General features: G+C 48.0%; 1 protein-coding gene across 4 annotated transcripts in view; it reads left to right on the top strand.

Moving 5' to 3' along the window:
- Nucleotides 1–12056, top strand: part of SH3PXD2B (SH3 and PX domains 2B) — a 74647-nt gene that overhangs the window by 34225 nt on the left and 28366 nt on the right. For all 4 annotated transcript variants that reach the window (XR_007890827.1, XM_051631639.1, XM_051631637.1 and 1 more), the window contains exons 4-5: nt 7718–7794; nt 11862–11953. Coding sequence is in view for 3 of the 4 variants with exons in the window: in XM_051631639.1 (XP_051487599.1) it covers nt 7718–7794; nt 11862–11953 (169 nt within the window). In the remaining variant the exon portion in view is untranslated. The remainder of the gene's footprint in view (nt 1–7717; nt 7795–11861; nt 11954–12056) is intronic.

The raw sequence follows: 12056 nt of genomic DNA, 5'->3' as shown, positions 1-12056 counted from the left end.
TCTTGCAGCACACTCATCACTATTTGTTTCTTCTTGGTGTTGAAATAGTTTCCCTTTGCTAAGAGGCATGTCACTGGGATTTCCACTGGAGGAAAAAGGGGGTTGAAGTTGCTGGAAAATAAAGCCTCGCTCTTTGTGTAAAAAAGCAGTTTTGGGGAATTAGGAGGACCATCATCCAGAGGAGCTTGTGCATTTCTGTGTGTCCTCTGCAGAGACATTCACCCTTTTGCTCTGGTCCCCTTTCTGCAACAGGATTAAATAATATAATTTTCAGAGGTATCTTGGCTTGGAAAACCACTAGTCCAGGCTTCTTCCAGAATTTTTTCGTGACATTTCATTTCAGCATTAGCTTGTGGTAGCTAAGAAGAGAGAGACTATTGATGGCTAAACAGCTGGCACCTGCAGCTTTACCACTTGTACTTTCAGAAGCCGGCACAGGACAAGGAGTGGTGTGGTGAGAAGATGCCAGCATGAGATGGTTGTCCTGCCTCTGAGCAGGAGATAGCCACTGGAAAGACAGATAATCTTGCATCTGCTTTTTGCCATGGGGCAGCTTCAGAAGTCCTCTTACTTCAGGAAAGTCGTGGTGTTAAGAAGTGGGAATCATATTGCTTTTGCCCTCCTGCCTTTTCTGTGCATCATGGAGCAGTCAAGAGCTGGTGGCTTTCTGCAGAGTAGCATGATGAGCTGTTCTTTCTTAGTGAGATGGCTTGCAAGCTGACTTCACTTGGGTGTAAGGGAAGGCTCTTGTAGATCTGTCTGTGCTAGGTAATGTGCAGGGCAGTATGGATCCTTTCTGGAGCAGTTCTTGGCCTTCCCAGTTTGGGATGGCAACGGATTTTGTCACAGCTGAACCCAAACTTCATCTCTCTCTGCCTAGGGGTGCCACCCACGTGAGCTCACTGCAAACAGCCTGGGTCTCTTTCTCTACAAAGCGTGGCTCTAGGATGCTTACACTTGCTAGGGTTTTCATTGTGTTCAGTTTATGCAAGTACTGTAGGTTGATCCCAATCCCATTTTAAGCAAAATTTTTAACATCTGAATTTCATTAGCAGTGGAGATGTGGCTCCAGTGGTTTACTGAAAGTATGCTGCTTTCTGGGAAGCCCCTTGTCATTTAACATTAAACATTGTGGCCGTGGCAGTTCTCAAAAGTGCCTCCTGTGACCCTGTGCCTCCTGCAGCTCTGGCTTTCTTAGCAAACCCCGAAGTGTCCCAAACTCAGAGTCATTACCACGACCTGAGAAGGTGCCATCTGGATTTGCCTGCCAGGCTGGTTCCCTTGAATGGAAAGAGAGTTCCATGATTACTCTGTTGTTACAAGATCTAGCCTCCAGGAACTCTGTTTGCTTTGTGTTGCTTTGTTTTGTTAATGGTTGCTCCGATGATTTGAAGACTGCAAAATATCTAGAGACTTTGGGTCTTTTGAAATAGGCCTTTGGTGGTATCAGAAAGTGCTCTCTTAAGTGCAAGTCCTTCAGCCCACTCACCTCTTCTGAAGTGGAGTCATAAAGCTGGGTCCTCTGCAGTGCAGCAGAGCAATTGCGATTGACATTTGGAACCAGGCATTGTCCCTTCCCAGGTGTTGGCACCCCGCTCATCCCATAGCACATCTTGGTGGGGTCCCATTTGGCCTGGTAGGACATTGCAGGGCTCCTGAAAAGCCTCTGCCAGCATCTAGGGGAATTTGCAGTGGACTCTTGGCTACTTTTGCTGGCTTCAAGCCACCGGCACTGCCTGCCCGGCTTCTTGTGGTGCTGAGGGTGGTTCCTCAAAGCAGCTCTGGTGGCACCCAGCCAATGCATGGCATCGACTGCGGTCCCTGGAGTGGAGTCAGGAGCAGCTGGTGAGAGAGAGGAGACCTGTCACTGCCCAGCCCGGGGTGTTGTACAGGCTAGCCCCGTCCTCGCCTGCAGGAGTTCACACTAAGGGTTACACGTGTGTTGGCTGGGACATGGTGGTATGGAGACCCCAGGAAAGAATGAACTAAGAAAACAAATGAGCTCAGTTGGGCCTGCAGCATGAGGGCTGTGCCAGATCTTTCAGGAAACAGCTTTTATAAGGAGAGAGGAGCCTTCCAAACTTCGTACAGCCCAAGTGGCCTGGAGCAGATCCTGGCCAGTCTCCTTCATTGGAAACGTGAGCCTCAGCAAGGAGGGGTTGCCTTACACTGAGCTCACTTTGGCTGTAAAATTGCTTTTTAGGAAGCTTTAGCTACAGACAATAGTGAACTCCCAGGGAGGATGGAGGAGAAAGGGGGTTCAGTGGGATAATTTTCAAAAGCAGGATTATGCTTCCTTTCTACTCCCTTCCAAGCCTGCTAACCTGCTTGGCATGGGCATCAGTGCTGCCCACATACTTTGGGAGACTGCGTCTCTTAGACCTTTTCCTCTGGCCACCTCATCCAATGCCTGAGAGATGTCTTCCCCCAGTTCTTACTGTGTTCTGCAGTTTTCTCAGTAATATTGCAACCTGGTCTAGTGGTAGGGTTCCCTGCTCATGGCACGGGGGTTGGAACTTGATGATCTTTAAGGTTCCTTCCAATCTTTATGATTCTATGATATTGGCAAACTACTAGGACTAACTGTGCTCCCTCCAGCAAGATTTCAAATGGTGAGAGTGTAAGGGACTGTCTTGAGGGGAGCAATGTTTAATTTGGCTTCCTTTCACAGTATATGGAACTCCTTGTCTGTGCTATACCCGGGACAGCCCCAGAGGCACATTGTTGGCCTCCCTCCTTTTCACCAGGATACGTACACAGGGCAGGACTTTGCCAAACAGATGCAAAGTGCAGGGCTTCTGGAAGCGCCGTCTCCCAGGCCTGCTTCCCCGTCCTAGGAATAGCCCACGTAGTTGGCTGCTTCGTGGGCTGGGACTAATTATGTGTACATTTGGGGCTGCCTTTTTTTGAAGTGAGTTTGGAACCTGTGCCAGGGAAAATCTGGATGTGATTTGAAAGGTGCAGAGAAGTGAATTCTTTCCGAGGCAGTGGGGCGGGAGGAGTGGGGGGAGTCCTTCGGGGTAAAGCAAGAGGCACAGACAGTTTTCCACCCCTGAAATATCTGGCTTGGTTCATGGCTGTGATCTGCAGGGTGATGTGTTTCAGGTTCTCTGCCCCTCCAGCTTGCTGGAAATCCAGTAACAGCCTCTGGTTCAAGAGGAGCCTCAACCATTTTGCTGGTTGAAATGCCTCTGCCTCATTTTTTTCATTTTCCTTACTCCCCAGTATAACTTCAGCACTGCCTGGAGATTTCTCACAGGAGGGAATAATTTGCAGAGCCCTGTTTCCCTACCTGTTTGTTTGGAGAGATTAACCCCTCTTGTGGCCTCATACTGCTGGAGATCTGAATTCCTTATCAGCTGTTTCCCAAGCTCTCCTGTGATGCTTTGCAGTGCTTGATGAATGGCAGAGGCAGTGGAGACAGGACATGTAGAAAGGCAACATCCACCCACTTTCACACTGAAGATCAGTGCAGAGAGACTTCATTTGCTTTGAATTTTAAGGAGCTGCATGTATTTCAGCTCTCTCCCTTTCAGTCTGATTCCCTCTGACTGTAAAGGATGGGTTGTGTTGGTCAGACTTCTCCAGTCCACGTGCTGGTGGAGCATAATATTGTTGCCAGGTTGCAGTTAAAGAGCAGATGCTTGCAAAGCACCCAACTTCTGCTGGGAAAGGGAGGTCACACATGGATGGCAAGCAAAGCATGTGCAGTGCTTTGGTGTATCTGCAGTTATATCACTGTGAGGTATAGTAATTATATTCACTGGAATGACGTGTTGTATCTTCTACTGAAGAAAGAACACTTTCTAAATTGTAACTTTTGCAGAGTGTCCTCAGAGCCATTGTCCCCCACAGAGGCACCGTTTTTTCCCTGTAGGAATTACAGGTTTTCAAGATGCAGAAAAATCAGGCAGCATGTCCTAGAATCTGGGTACTTTTTGTGCAGGGAGGCTTGCCAGGGCAGCCACTCTGTAGTGGTGCCTTATCTCTGTCTTCTTTTTCCAAAATCAACTTACTTGACACATTCCCAGGTGATAAATGTTCAGTCTACTCATAGCTTTGTTTGTGTGTATAAAGGAGAGTATATTTTTACAGTACTTTCTTGTGCAGTGGTTTTCTTGTACTAGAAAGGAGGGAGACTTGTTGTTCTGATTGCTCATACATAACATTATGTATGTACATAAGAAAATCTAATAATTTCTGAGTGCTTGAGTTGTGGCAAGAGGGAGAAGCTGGTGAAGTGGAGGCTGCAGCAGCACTGACCTGACCAGCTGATAATCAGTGAGATGTGCAGAATTGCCTTCCTTCACATGTCTTCCCTCTGTATTCTTCACACTGATGTTGAGGTTGAGGGCAGGAGCACTGCTATGAGGCTGTTTGGAGTGAAGTGAGTCTCACCAAAGGATGTTCTTAAACAAAAAGTAGAGCTGGTAGTTATTTTTCTCATGTTGGAGCAAATTTTGCTGAGTTTGCAGGCATCCAGGAGTCAGGGATCTGAACTGCATCAAGGCTGTCCTTGCTCTTGCTGGATACCATGAAGGCAGCTGAAATTGCTTCCCCATCTCTGTTGCTTTGTGTCTCTCTCGCTGCAGATTTTTTTGAGTGAACAGTCCAGCCAACTGGGAAACTTCACTGGGGAAAATCAGACCCCAGAGACCTTCCCCTCTTTTCTGCTGGCATCTTTCCATGCAGACATTTCTTCTCACTGTTCTGCATGTCTTGCCTCTTCCTGGAGCTAGGTCACACTGTGCCAAAGCTGTGCCAGTGACCACGTTCTTGTCTGCACAGTAGCTGTGTGTCAGGCTGCTCATTGCCAGAAGCCAGGACAGCAATTATCCAACACAGTCTTCAGACATAACTTCCCTCTTGCCTTGGCCCATCTGCCCCCTTCTTTGCCATGTGTTTCCTTTAGGATCTAGAGGAGCTAATCCTGATTCTTCTTCTCCCCTTCAACATGAAGAAGCATCTGCTGTGGACAGGAGGAGAAGTCCACCTGACAATTAGCAGGGCATCAAGCTGGGTACCAGAGTGAGTCGTTACAAGCTCCTGGATGCAGCCAAAAAAAGTGTAAAGCAGAGAACACTTAGAACTAGGTATGGGTGATGGACACCATTGCTTTTGCTTGGTCCCCTGGAGCTACAGCAGTGAGGGTGCAGATATGAGATGAATGAGGTCACACTTTTCTCTTGCATTATATGGTCTTTGGCCACATGAAAAGCTCAGTGGGCAGCGTTGTTGTTCCCATTTCATAGATATGACCTAAAGAAAATGTGTCCAGGACAATGCTGCACCTCATTGACCCAGCAAGTTGCCCATCTTTCCCTTCCAGGAGGGAAGCAGTTTCCTGCTGTCTTTTGCCTTTCAAGTCAAGGATTTATATATCTGTATTTGGAAGCATGGAAAGGTCTGAAATTATGTTAATTAGGCATTTTTGTTAAAAAATGGGGTTTTTTAGAAAATTAATTTCCTTGTTGAAAAATTCTAGATCTAGAGTAAATCAAGAGAGGAGCTGGATTTCCTGTGGGTTCATATGCTCTGTGCCTGGGCTAATTTAAGAACGCTTCAGTTGTGATGTATTTGTTCCCTCAAACTATATTACTTTTATTATTATTCATTAGCATCTGTTTGTTAAACATTTAAACATTCCCACACCAAGAGTTTATTATTTCAGACCTTTATAATCTATACACTCACCCATCAGTGAGTTCATTTTGGCAGCTGTAAAACCAAAACAGCTATTTCTTACAATTGCCAACAAAACTACTGTGATCCATTCATCTTTTTAAAAATAATCATTCAGATATAAACCTATGCAGCAAATACACTGTGATTGCTGATGAGAAGGGAAAACTCTTGATCATTCACTTGTCTGGTGGAAAATCATTCCCCTAGGCAAGGAAAGGAGCTCCGACCTGGTTGTCGCTCCCAGTCTTTCCAGACAACTTCTGTGTTCCCAGGCTATTCACCCTCAAAATCTAAAAGACAGATTGAATAGAGGGCTATTTTTTTTTTTTCACTGTGTCATAAAGACTGCCAGACTTGGCTCTGGCAGGCTGCAAGAAGGAATGCATTTCAGAGCAGAGTGTTTCCCACCGTGAATGTCTCAGCCCCTCGCTGGCAGCAGGACATAAGTGAGAAGCAATCCTTCTGGAATGAGCTGGCCTGACCCTTTGTATTTCACTGGAGGGGAAGTACAGAGCCAGTACTGAGTGTGATTGCTGTGTGCTCCCTTGGACAGTCCAGTTTTGAAGGCATTTTGCATTAACTGAGCCTAGCAGGACATTTGGCTCCTCCATAAAGTTCTTGCTCCTTGCAAGCTGAAGTTGGGTTGGCTTAGTTCCTCTCTGCTTAAAAAATGCCTTGGCAGGCTGCACAATGCATCTTCCAGATCCTGGACGAGTCAGGGAGAAATGAGGGGGTGACCCAGCCCTTTTAAAATTGTTTTAAAATTGTGATAAGTGTGTGGACATTTTAACACGTCCTGTTCTGGAGTAGCTTGGTAGTATCCAGCCTCTGGCTCCAGCAACGCTGTGGCTCCTGCAAAGGCTTGCTGCTGGGGCTGAAGCTAGGCATGGTGCACCAAAAGGTGTGTGACTCTCCAGAGTTTGCACAGAGGGTCTGTTTGTGTTTGGTTGTGAGGAGAATTTGGCTTCTGGGTTGCCTCATGGTGACCTGTTGGATCAAGTGAAGGGCTTGTATGGACAGACACAAGTTGCTTTTCCTGGGCTTGGTGGTGGGATTGGAAACCCAAGTAGAGAGAAAAAAGAGACAAGACTTTCCTGTGGTATGGGAGATGTCAGGAGGAGCTTGAGGGAACTTCATTACCACCCACTCCCCCAAACCACAAATTTTCAGGTGATTGTATTGCAAAGCAGTGTCAGTTCCTGGTGCTTTGGGAAGTGCTGGTCTGAAATCCTACCAGTACCAGTCCTGATCACCCAGTCTCTGCAGTATCTCTTTCAGTGTCTGCTAATGGCTTTTGTCTCGTTAAATGCCAGAGAAGCTTTTCTCTGTGAAAGCAGCTTGAAGCATTTAGGACTCATTAGACTTCAAAGGAAAGAGGCCTGTACCACAAGCCAGAGGGGAGGAAACCGGGTGGCAGGAGGATCTCGCTAAGGGAGAACACACATAAACCCCAGACAGGAAGGAAAATCCTATAGGGCTGACTCAGCACTGCAGCCCCGACGCTGGGGCTTCCGGCACCGGCTCGGTGCAGGAGTTGAACAGAGAGAAACCTCTGGCTTGGCTTCTGCCCAAACTAGACACAGGTGCCCTGAGAGAGCCTGGACCCTCCAACAAGGTTCCCACCTGCATTGGCAAGTCACAGGGATGTCCACTTCTCTGGCAACTGCTGGCATTTGCCAGTGGGCTTATACACCCAGGAGTTGCCAGCAGACTGTATCAGGCAGGTGCTTTGGTAGGGGCTGCTCCGCCATCATCATCACTACACTGGTGAGAGAAGATGGGGTTGCAGTTTGCTGGTAATTGTTATATCTTCCCTCTCCCTGAACGTGCTTGCAACTTTGAATGTGCTTTATTCTGGCAAGGTATTTAATGTATGGCAGGGAACAGGCATCTTTTTTGTTTGTTGTTTTTTTTTAGGTACGGTGCTTTTGGCAAGAAGAGGATGCACAGGGAATAGGTCCTGACAGAGTGGTTCCAAAGAGTGTTCCTGAGTGTTGTCTTGACCTGTTCTTCTTTCTCTCTCCTGTTTCAGGGAAGATCCTTTTCCGCCGGAGTCACATCCGTGATGTTGCAGTCAAGCGCCTGATACCTATTGATGAATACTGCAAGGTAAGGGGAGGCTCCTACCATCAACCAAAGATGGAGCCCCCTTGATGAGGCTCAGTCCTGTTTGACGACTTAGAGTGATGTTCCAGTGCTGGGAGAACAGGAAGTGTGGGCTATCCCCTGCTATCAAGCCCTCTCTGTGATAAAAACCCACCCACTGTTTCACTTCTCACTCCGTGTGATTAATGCTGAGAGCTTGGAGGGCTGAGTTTGCAGGGTGGCCCAGCTCCACACCAGCTTGCACCCTGCTGCTCTGTTTTCCCTCTCTCTTCTCCTTTCTCAAGCTGCAAACCAGAACCAGCTTTCTAGTTGGGCTGGAAAGGAACTGGCTGCCTGGCTGGGACCTCTCTTGTAGGCAGTTTGGAGTGAAATGGTTGCGTGCAGAACTAGGCTTGAAGGACTCGGTTCCTCAGGGAGCCTTTCTTTTCCCATCTGTTGGGAACGGACCTGCAATTTTATGTAGAAGACAAACTTTCCTGGTGGCATGGTCCCAAACCGTAAACTCCTATTACTGGTTACGTGAAACACTTGCACAGGGGTAAGGTGACTTGTACCTCCAGTCAACAGAGATACAGCTGAGAAGATTTTCCCCATACTCTTGAAGAACAGAAGATTATACTTAAGTATAAGGCAAATTACAATGTCATTTTTTGGGATGTGTCTAAACTCCATAAAAGGTTATTTTCACAGAAAGAATGTATGTCACATCTCATCATGTCAAAGAAGTGCAAGGTACTTGCGGGAGCCATGAAAGGTTTGGAAGTAGGACTGGTACCTCCAAAATCCAGTCTGAATGCTTTTGAAAACATATACAAAAACTGCAAAACCCAAGGGAGAAGATGGGGAAATGGTGAAATATCCATAACATTCCTTAGAAAGTGCAGCAGTGGCTTTGGCCTGGGACTTTGCATGATGGGAGAGACTGGGTTTTGGAACTCAGCCAGACCTATGGAAGGGATGTCGTGGCTGGAATAACAAGTATCAGGATAAATGTGAATTAGTAAATACATCTTGACAGCCCTGCAGTGGGGCTGCGGGTGAACACCACCAAGGGCCAGGATAGCAGATGACAGCAGAGAGATGGAGATGGAGCACAAGGTGTGCTTGGACCTGCCTGCTCCGTACAGCATGGGGGAAGCTGATGGTGCAAGTAACCACTTGGCTCCAGCCAGGCATGATCAGCCCCTTGTCTTCTGAGTCACTAAATATGCCAGCTACATACAGACACACAGAACTGTAAATTTAATTTTTGGGAAGAAAACATCCCTAAGTGATAAGATGCTGCAGCTGTCTCTTGCAGAATGATGCCATTAATGGCATAAAATATAATGAAACCATTTGACTTAACAACTGGAACATAATGGCTGATGTTATATGACCCACTTAGAGAGCTGCTCTCTCCTCCTCCAGTTAATGCATTGCCAAGTAATAACATGCACACTGTGCCTGGCCTTCCAGTCACTGCTACTTACCCAGAAAGCTGCTGAGCTGAAGGTGGGTGTGGGGCTGAAGGCTGCAGAGAGATGGAAGGAGCAAGGAGCCAGCAGGAGCAGAGGGATGTCCCTCCTGGACACTTGGTGCTGCAGATCACAGCTGCAGGGTCCCAGCACACTCTTACTGCATGTTTATCGTTGGAGGTGGACATGGCACATGTTTGGAGGGTTGTGGTGCAGAACAGAAATACAAAACATCTCATCCAGCGTTGCCCAGCTGAGAACTGAGGGTTAGGTGAATATGTTGTAAACAAGTTCCCACAGAACTTGTGTAAGAAAGTTTCTGCTTTCTTGCCATCTCCTACAAGAGAAGTAGGGTGCCTTCATTCTCTGGGAGAGCCCTGGAAAGAAGGTGGGTGACATTTGGGGTGGAAGCAGGCGAGGGGAGCAAGGGAGGGAACCACTGCTTTCACAAGGTGCTCTTGCTTAAGGGCTCTGTCCCAGGTCAGCAATTTAAAATAAGCAGCAAAAGAATCAGAGCAACTGGTTAGAGCAACCAGGTGCCAAATGAGACTTCAAAGGACCATGGGAACGAGAAGGAGGGGGAACAGAACCCTGAAGTTTCTTCCCATTTATCCAGTTTACTCTCTCTGTGTTCTACATCTGTTGGTCTTTCCACTGGTGTGAGAATTGTCTAAAGGATTTTGAGAAAGTACAAGTTGAGAGGTTGATGAAGGAGTTGCAGAGCTGTGATGCTCTACTCCAATGAGACTGGGTGTGCCACTAAGGAAACTGCTGGAAAATGGATTTCAGTGCTATAAGTCATGTCTGTCTTTGGTAAATGACCTTTCCCCTCAGGCTTGCAGGCAGCAGGGCAAGTAAGGAGACTTGCTGTGGCTCCAGCACCTGGGCTGAAGCCATGTTCTGAAGACCCTCCCCTGTTCACTCCTTTGAGAGGCAAACTCAGAGGTGGGACAGACATCCCAGTATTTGTGCTGCTCTTTTTTATTTGGTGGCAGTAGCTGCTGTAGACCATAGTCAGCTAGACTGCAGGGTGGCCTGTTTGACTTGGCCACTGCTGTGCCAGCTGAGCCAGCTCTAGGTAGGCTTCCTTGAAGATGTCCTGAGAAATGAGCCTTTCACCCTTCCAGCACAGGGTGTTTTCTGCCATCCACCCCTGCTATTGGAGGACATGGAGCCTTCTCCAGGCCATGAAGTCAGACTTGATTTTGGCATGGGAGAAATAACGTAGATCATGGGATGGCTGGAGCTGGGGAGTGGTACCCACATGGGAATGGCATCCATGCAAAACTTGGTCTTTGAATACCCCTTCCCTGGACCCAAAAGCCATGGAGTGAGTAGTTTTCTCTCTTCTGTCTCTCACATGATGTTGATTGCAGCTGGCCCCTGGTTAGTGGTCTGAATGCTGTGCTGGCAGTGAATGTGTGCTGAATGGCTGGAAGGGCTTTTGGGGGCCAGCAATTAGGTCAGTATGGAGCCACATCTGATCTGTGTGGTAACCCTGGGGCTTTGCAGATGTAGCTTTGTCTCCAATACAGAAATGAGTGAAGGTTTGCCTTGCCCACACTGTTGTCACGAGACTGCTGTGACAGCAAATGGAAGGGAGAGGGAATTATATAGAAAATTGGTTAAACATCTGCTTCAGGTTGGGCTACAGCACTGCTCCCTGGATTCAAATCATCCCTTTTTGAATTGCATGCCTTTTTTTTTCTTTTTTCTTTTTTTACTTTTTTTTTTTTTTTTTTTACTTTTTGCAGTTGCCATCATCTGTGACCCTGTTCCCTCCCAGGAGCAGAGAGCTGGGCAGGCCTCTCTGCCAGGCAATGCCCATCCCCCCTGCCCAGCCCTCACTGCAGCCCACGTTGGAAAGGACCTACAAGAGCTCTGGCCCAAGGCAAATATTGAGGTTCCAGACTCTGCCCCAGCTCCCACAGACACACACGTGCCTTTTTGCACCAGGCTTCCTTGAAGGGAAAGGAGGAAAGCAGAGGCAGCTCCTTGCTCCTGCCATTTGACAGCATGTGTGGCAGCCTTCCAGCCCTTGCCCTAACGAGCTTGTGTCTGTGCTTTTGTCTCTCTGCTGCTTCTCTCCCTGCCTCCTTGTGAGCTGCCATTGCCCAGCAGAGCATTTTTTTGGGATGTGCTGGTTAGGGCTGGTGGCACTGAGAGTCTGCCACGTTTAAACTGCCCAGCCTTTTCTGAAGGATGATGGCTCCATGCCCACAGCACGGCTGGGAAACTGAATCCTGCCGTGGTCAGGAGGCTGGATGCTGGGATGGATGTTCCCATGGCCCCTCCCTTGCAAGGGCACATCTCTCCAAAAGGCTGGAGCTGGGCTAAGGAGGGCCTGGGCATTCTCTGCTTATTCTCCTTGACTCTTCAGTTGCAGCTGGGGTGTCATGGTGGGTGTCACTGGGCACTGCTGGGTCTTGCCCCACTCTGGTGTGTTTGAGTATCCCTCCCCAGCTTGGTTCTGTGCTTCTGTGTGCTGGGAACCACATGGGTGCCGAGCTCTGTGCCCTGAGCCAGTCCCCTGTGCTTTGAAGGCTTGTCCTCACTCAGCTCCTTGCTCAGTCTTGATGCTTCCCATCAGAAGTGTCTCTGTTTCATCTGCAGGCTCTGATCCAGCTGCCTCCATACATCTCCCAGTGTGAAGAGGTTCTCCAGTTCTTTGAGACACGACCTGATGACTTGTCGCCCCCCAAAGAGTAAGTTGGTTGCTACTGCCATTGGGATGGTGATGAAACACAAACTGCCTTGAACTTGCTGGTATCTGTAAGAGTCCCATGTCCATCAACTCTTCTTCCCCAC

This window comes from Apus apus, chromosome 13 (assembly GCF_020740795.1).
Source record: "Apus apus isolate bApuApu2 chromosome 13, bApuApu2.pri.cur, whole genome shotgun sequence".
Classification (NCBI taxonomy): Eukaryota; Metazoa; Chordata; class Aves; order Apodiformes; family Apodidae; genus Apus; species Apus apus.
This window is presented reverse-complemented; position numbering and strand designations above follow the sequence as displayed.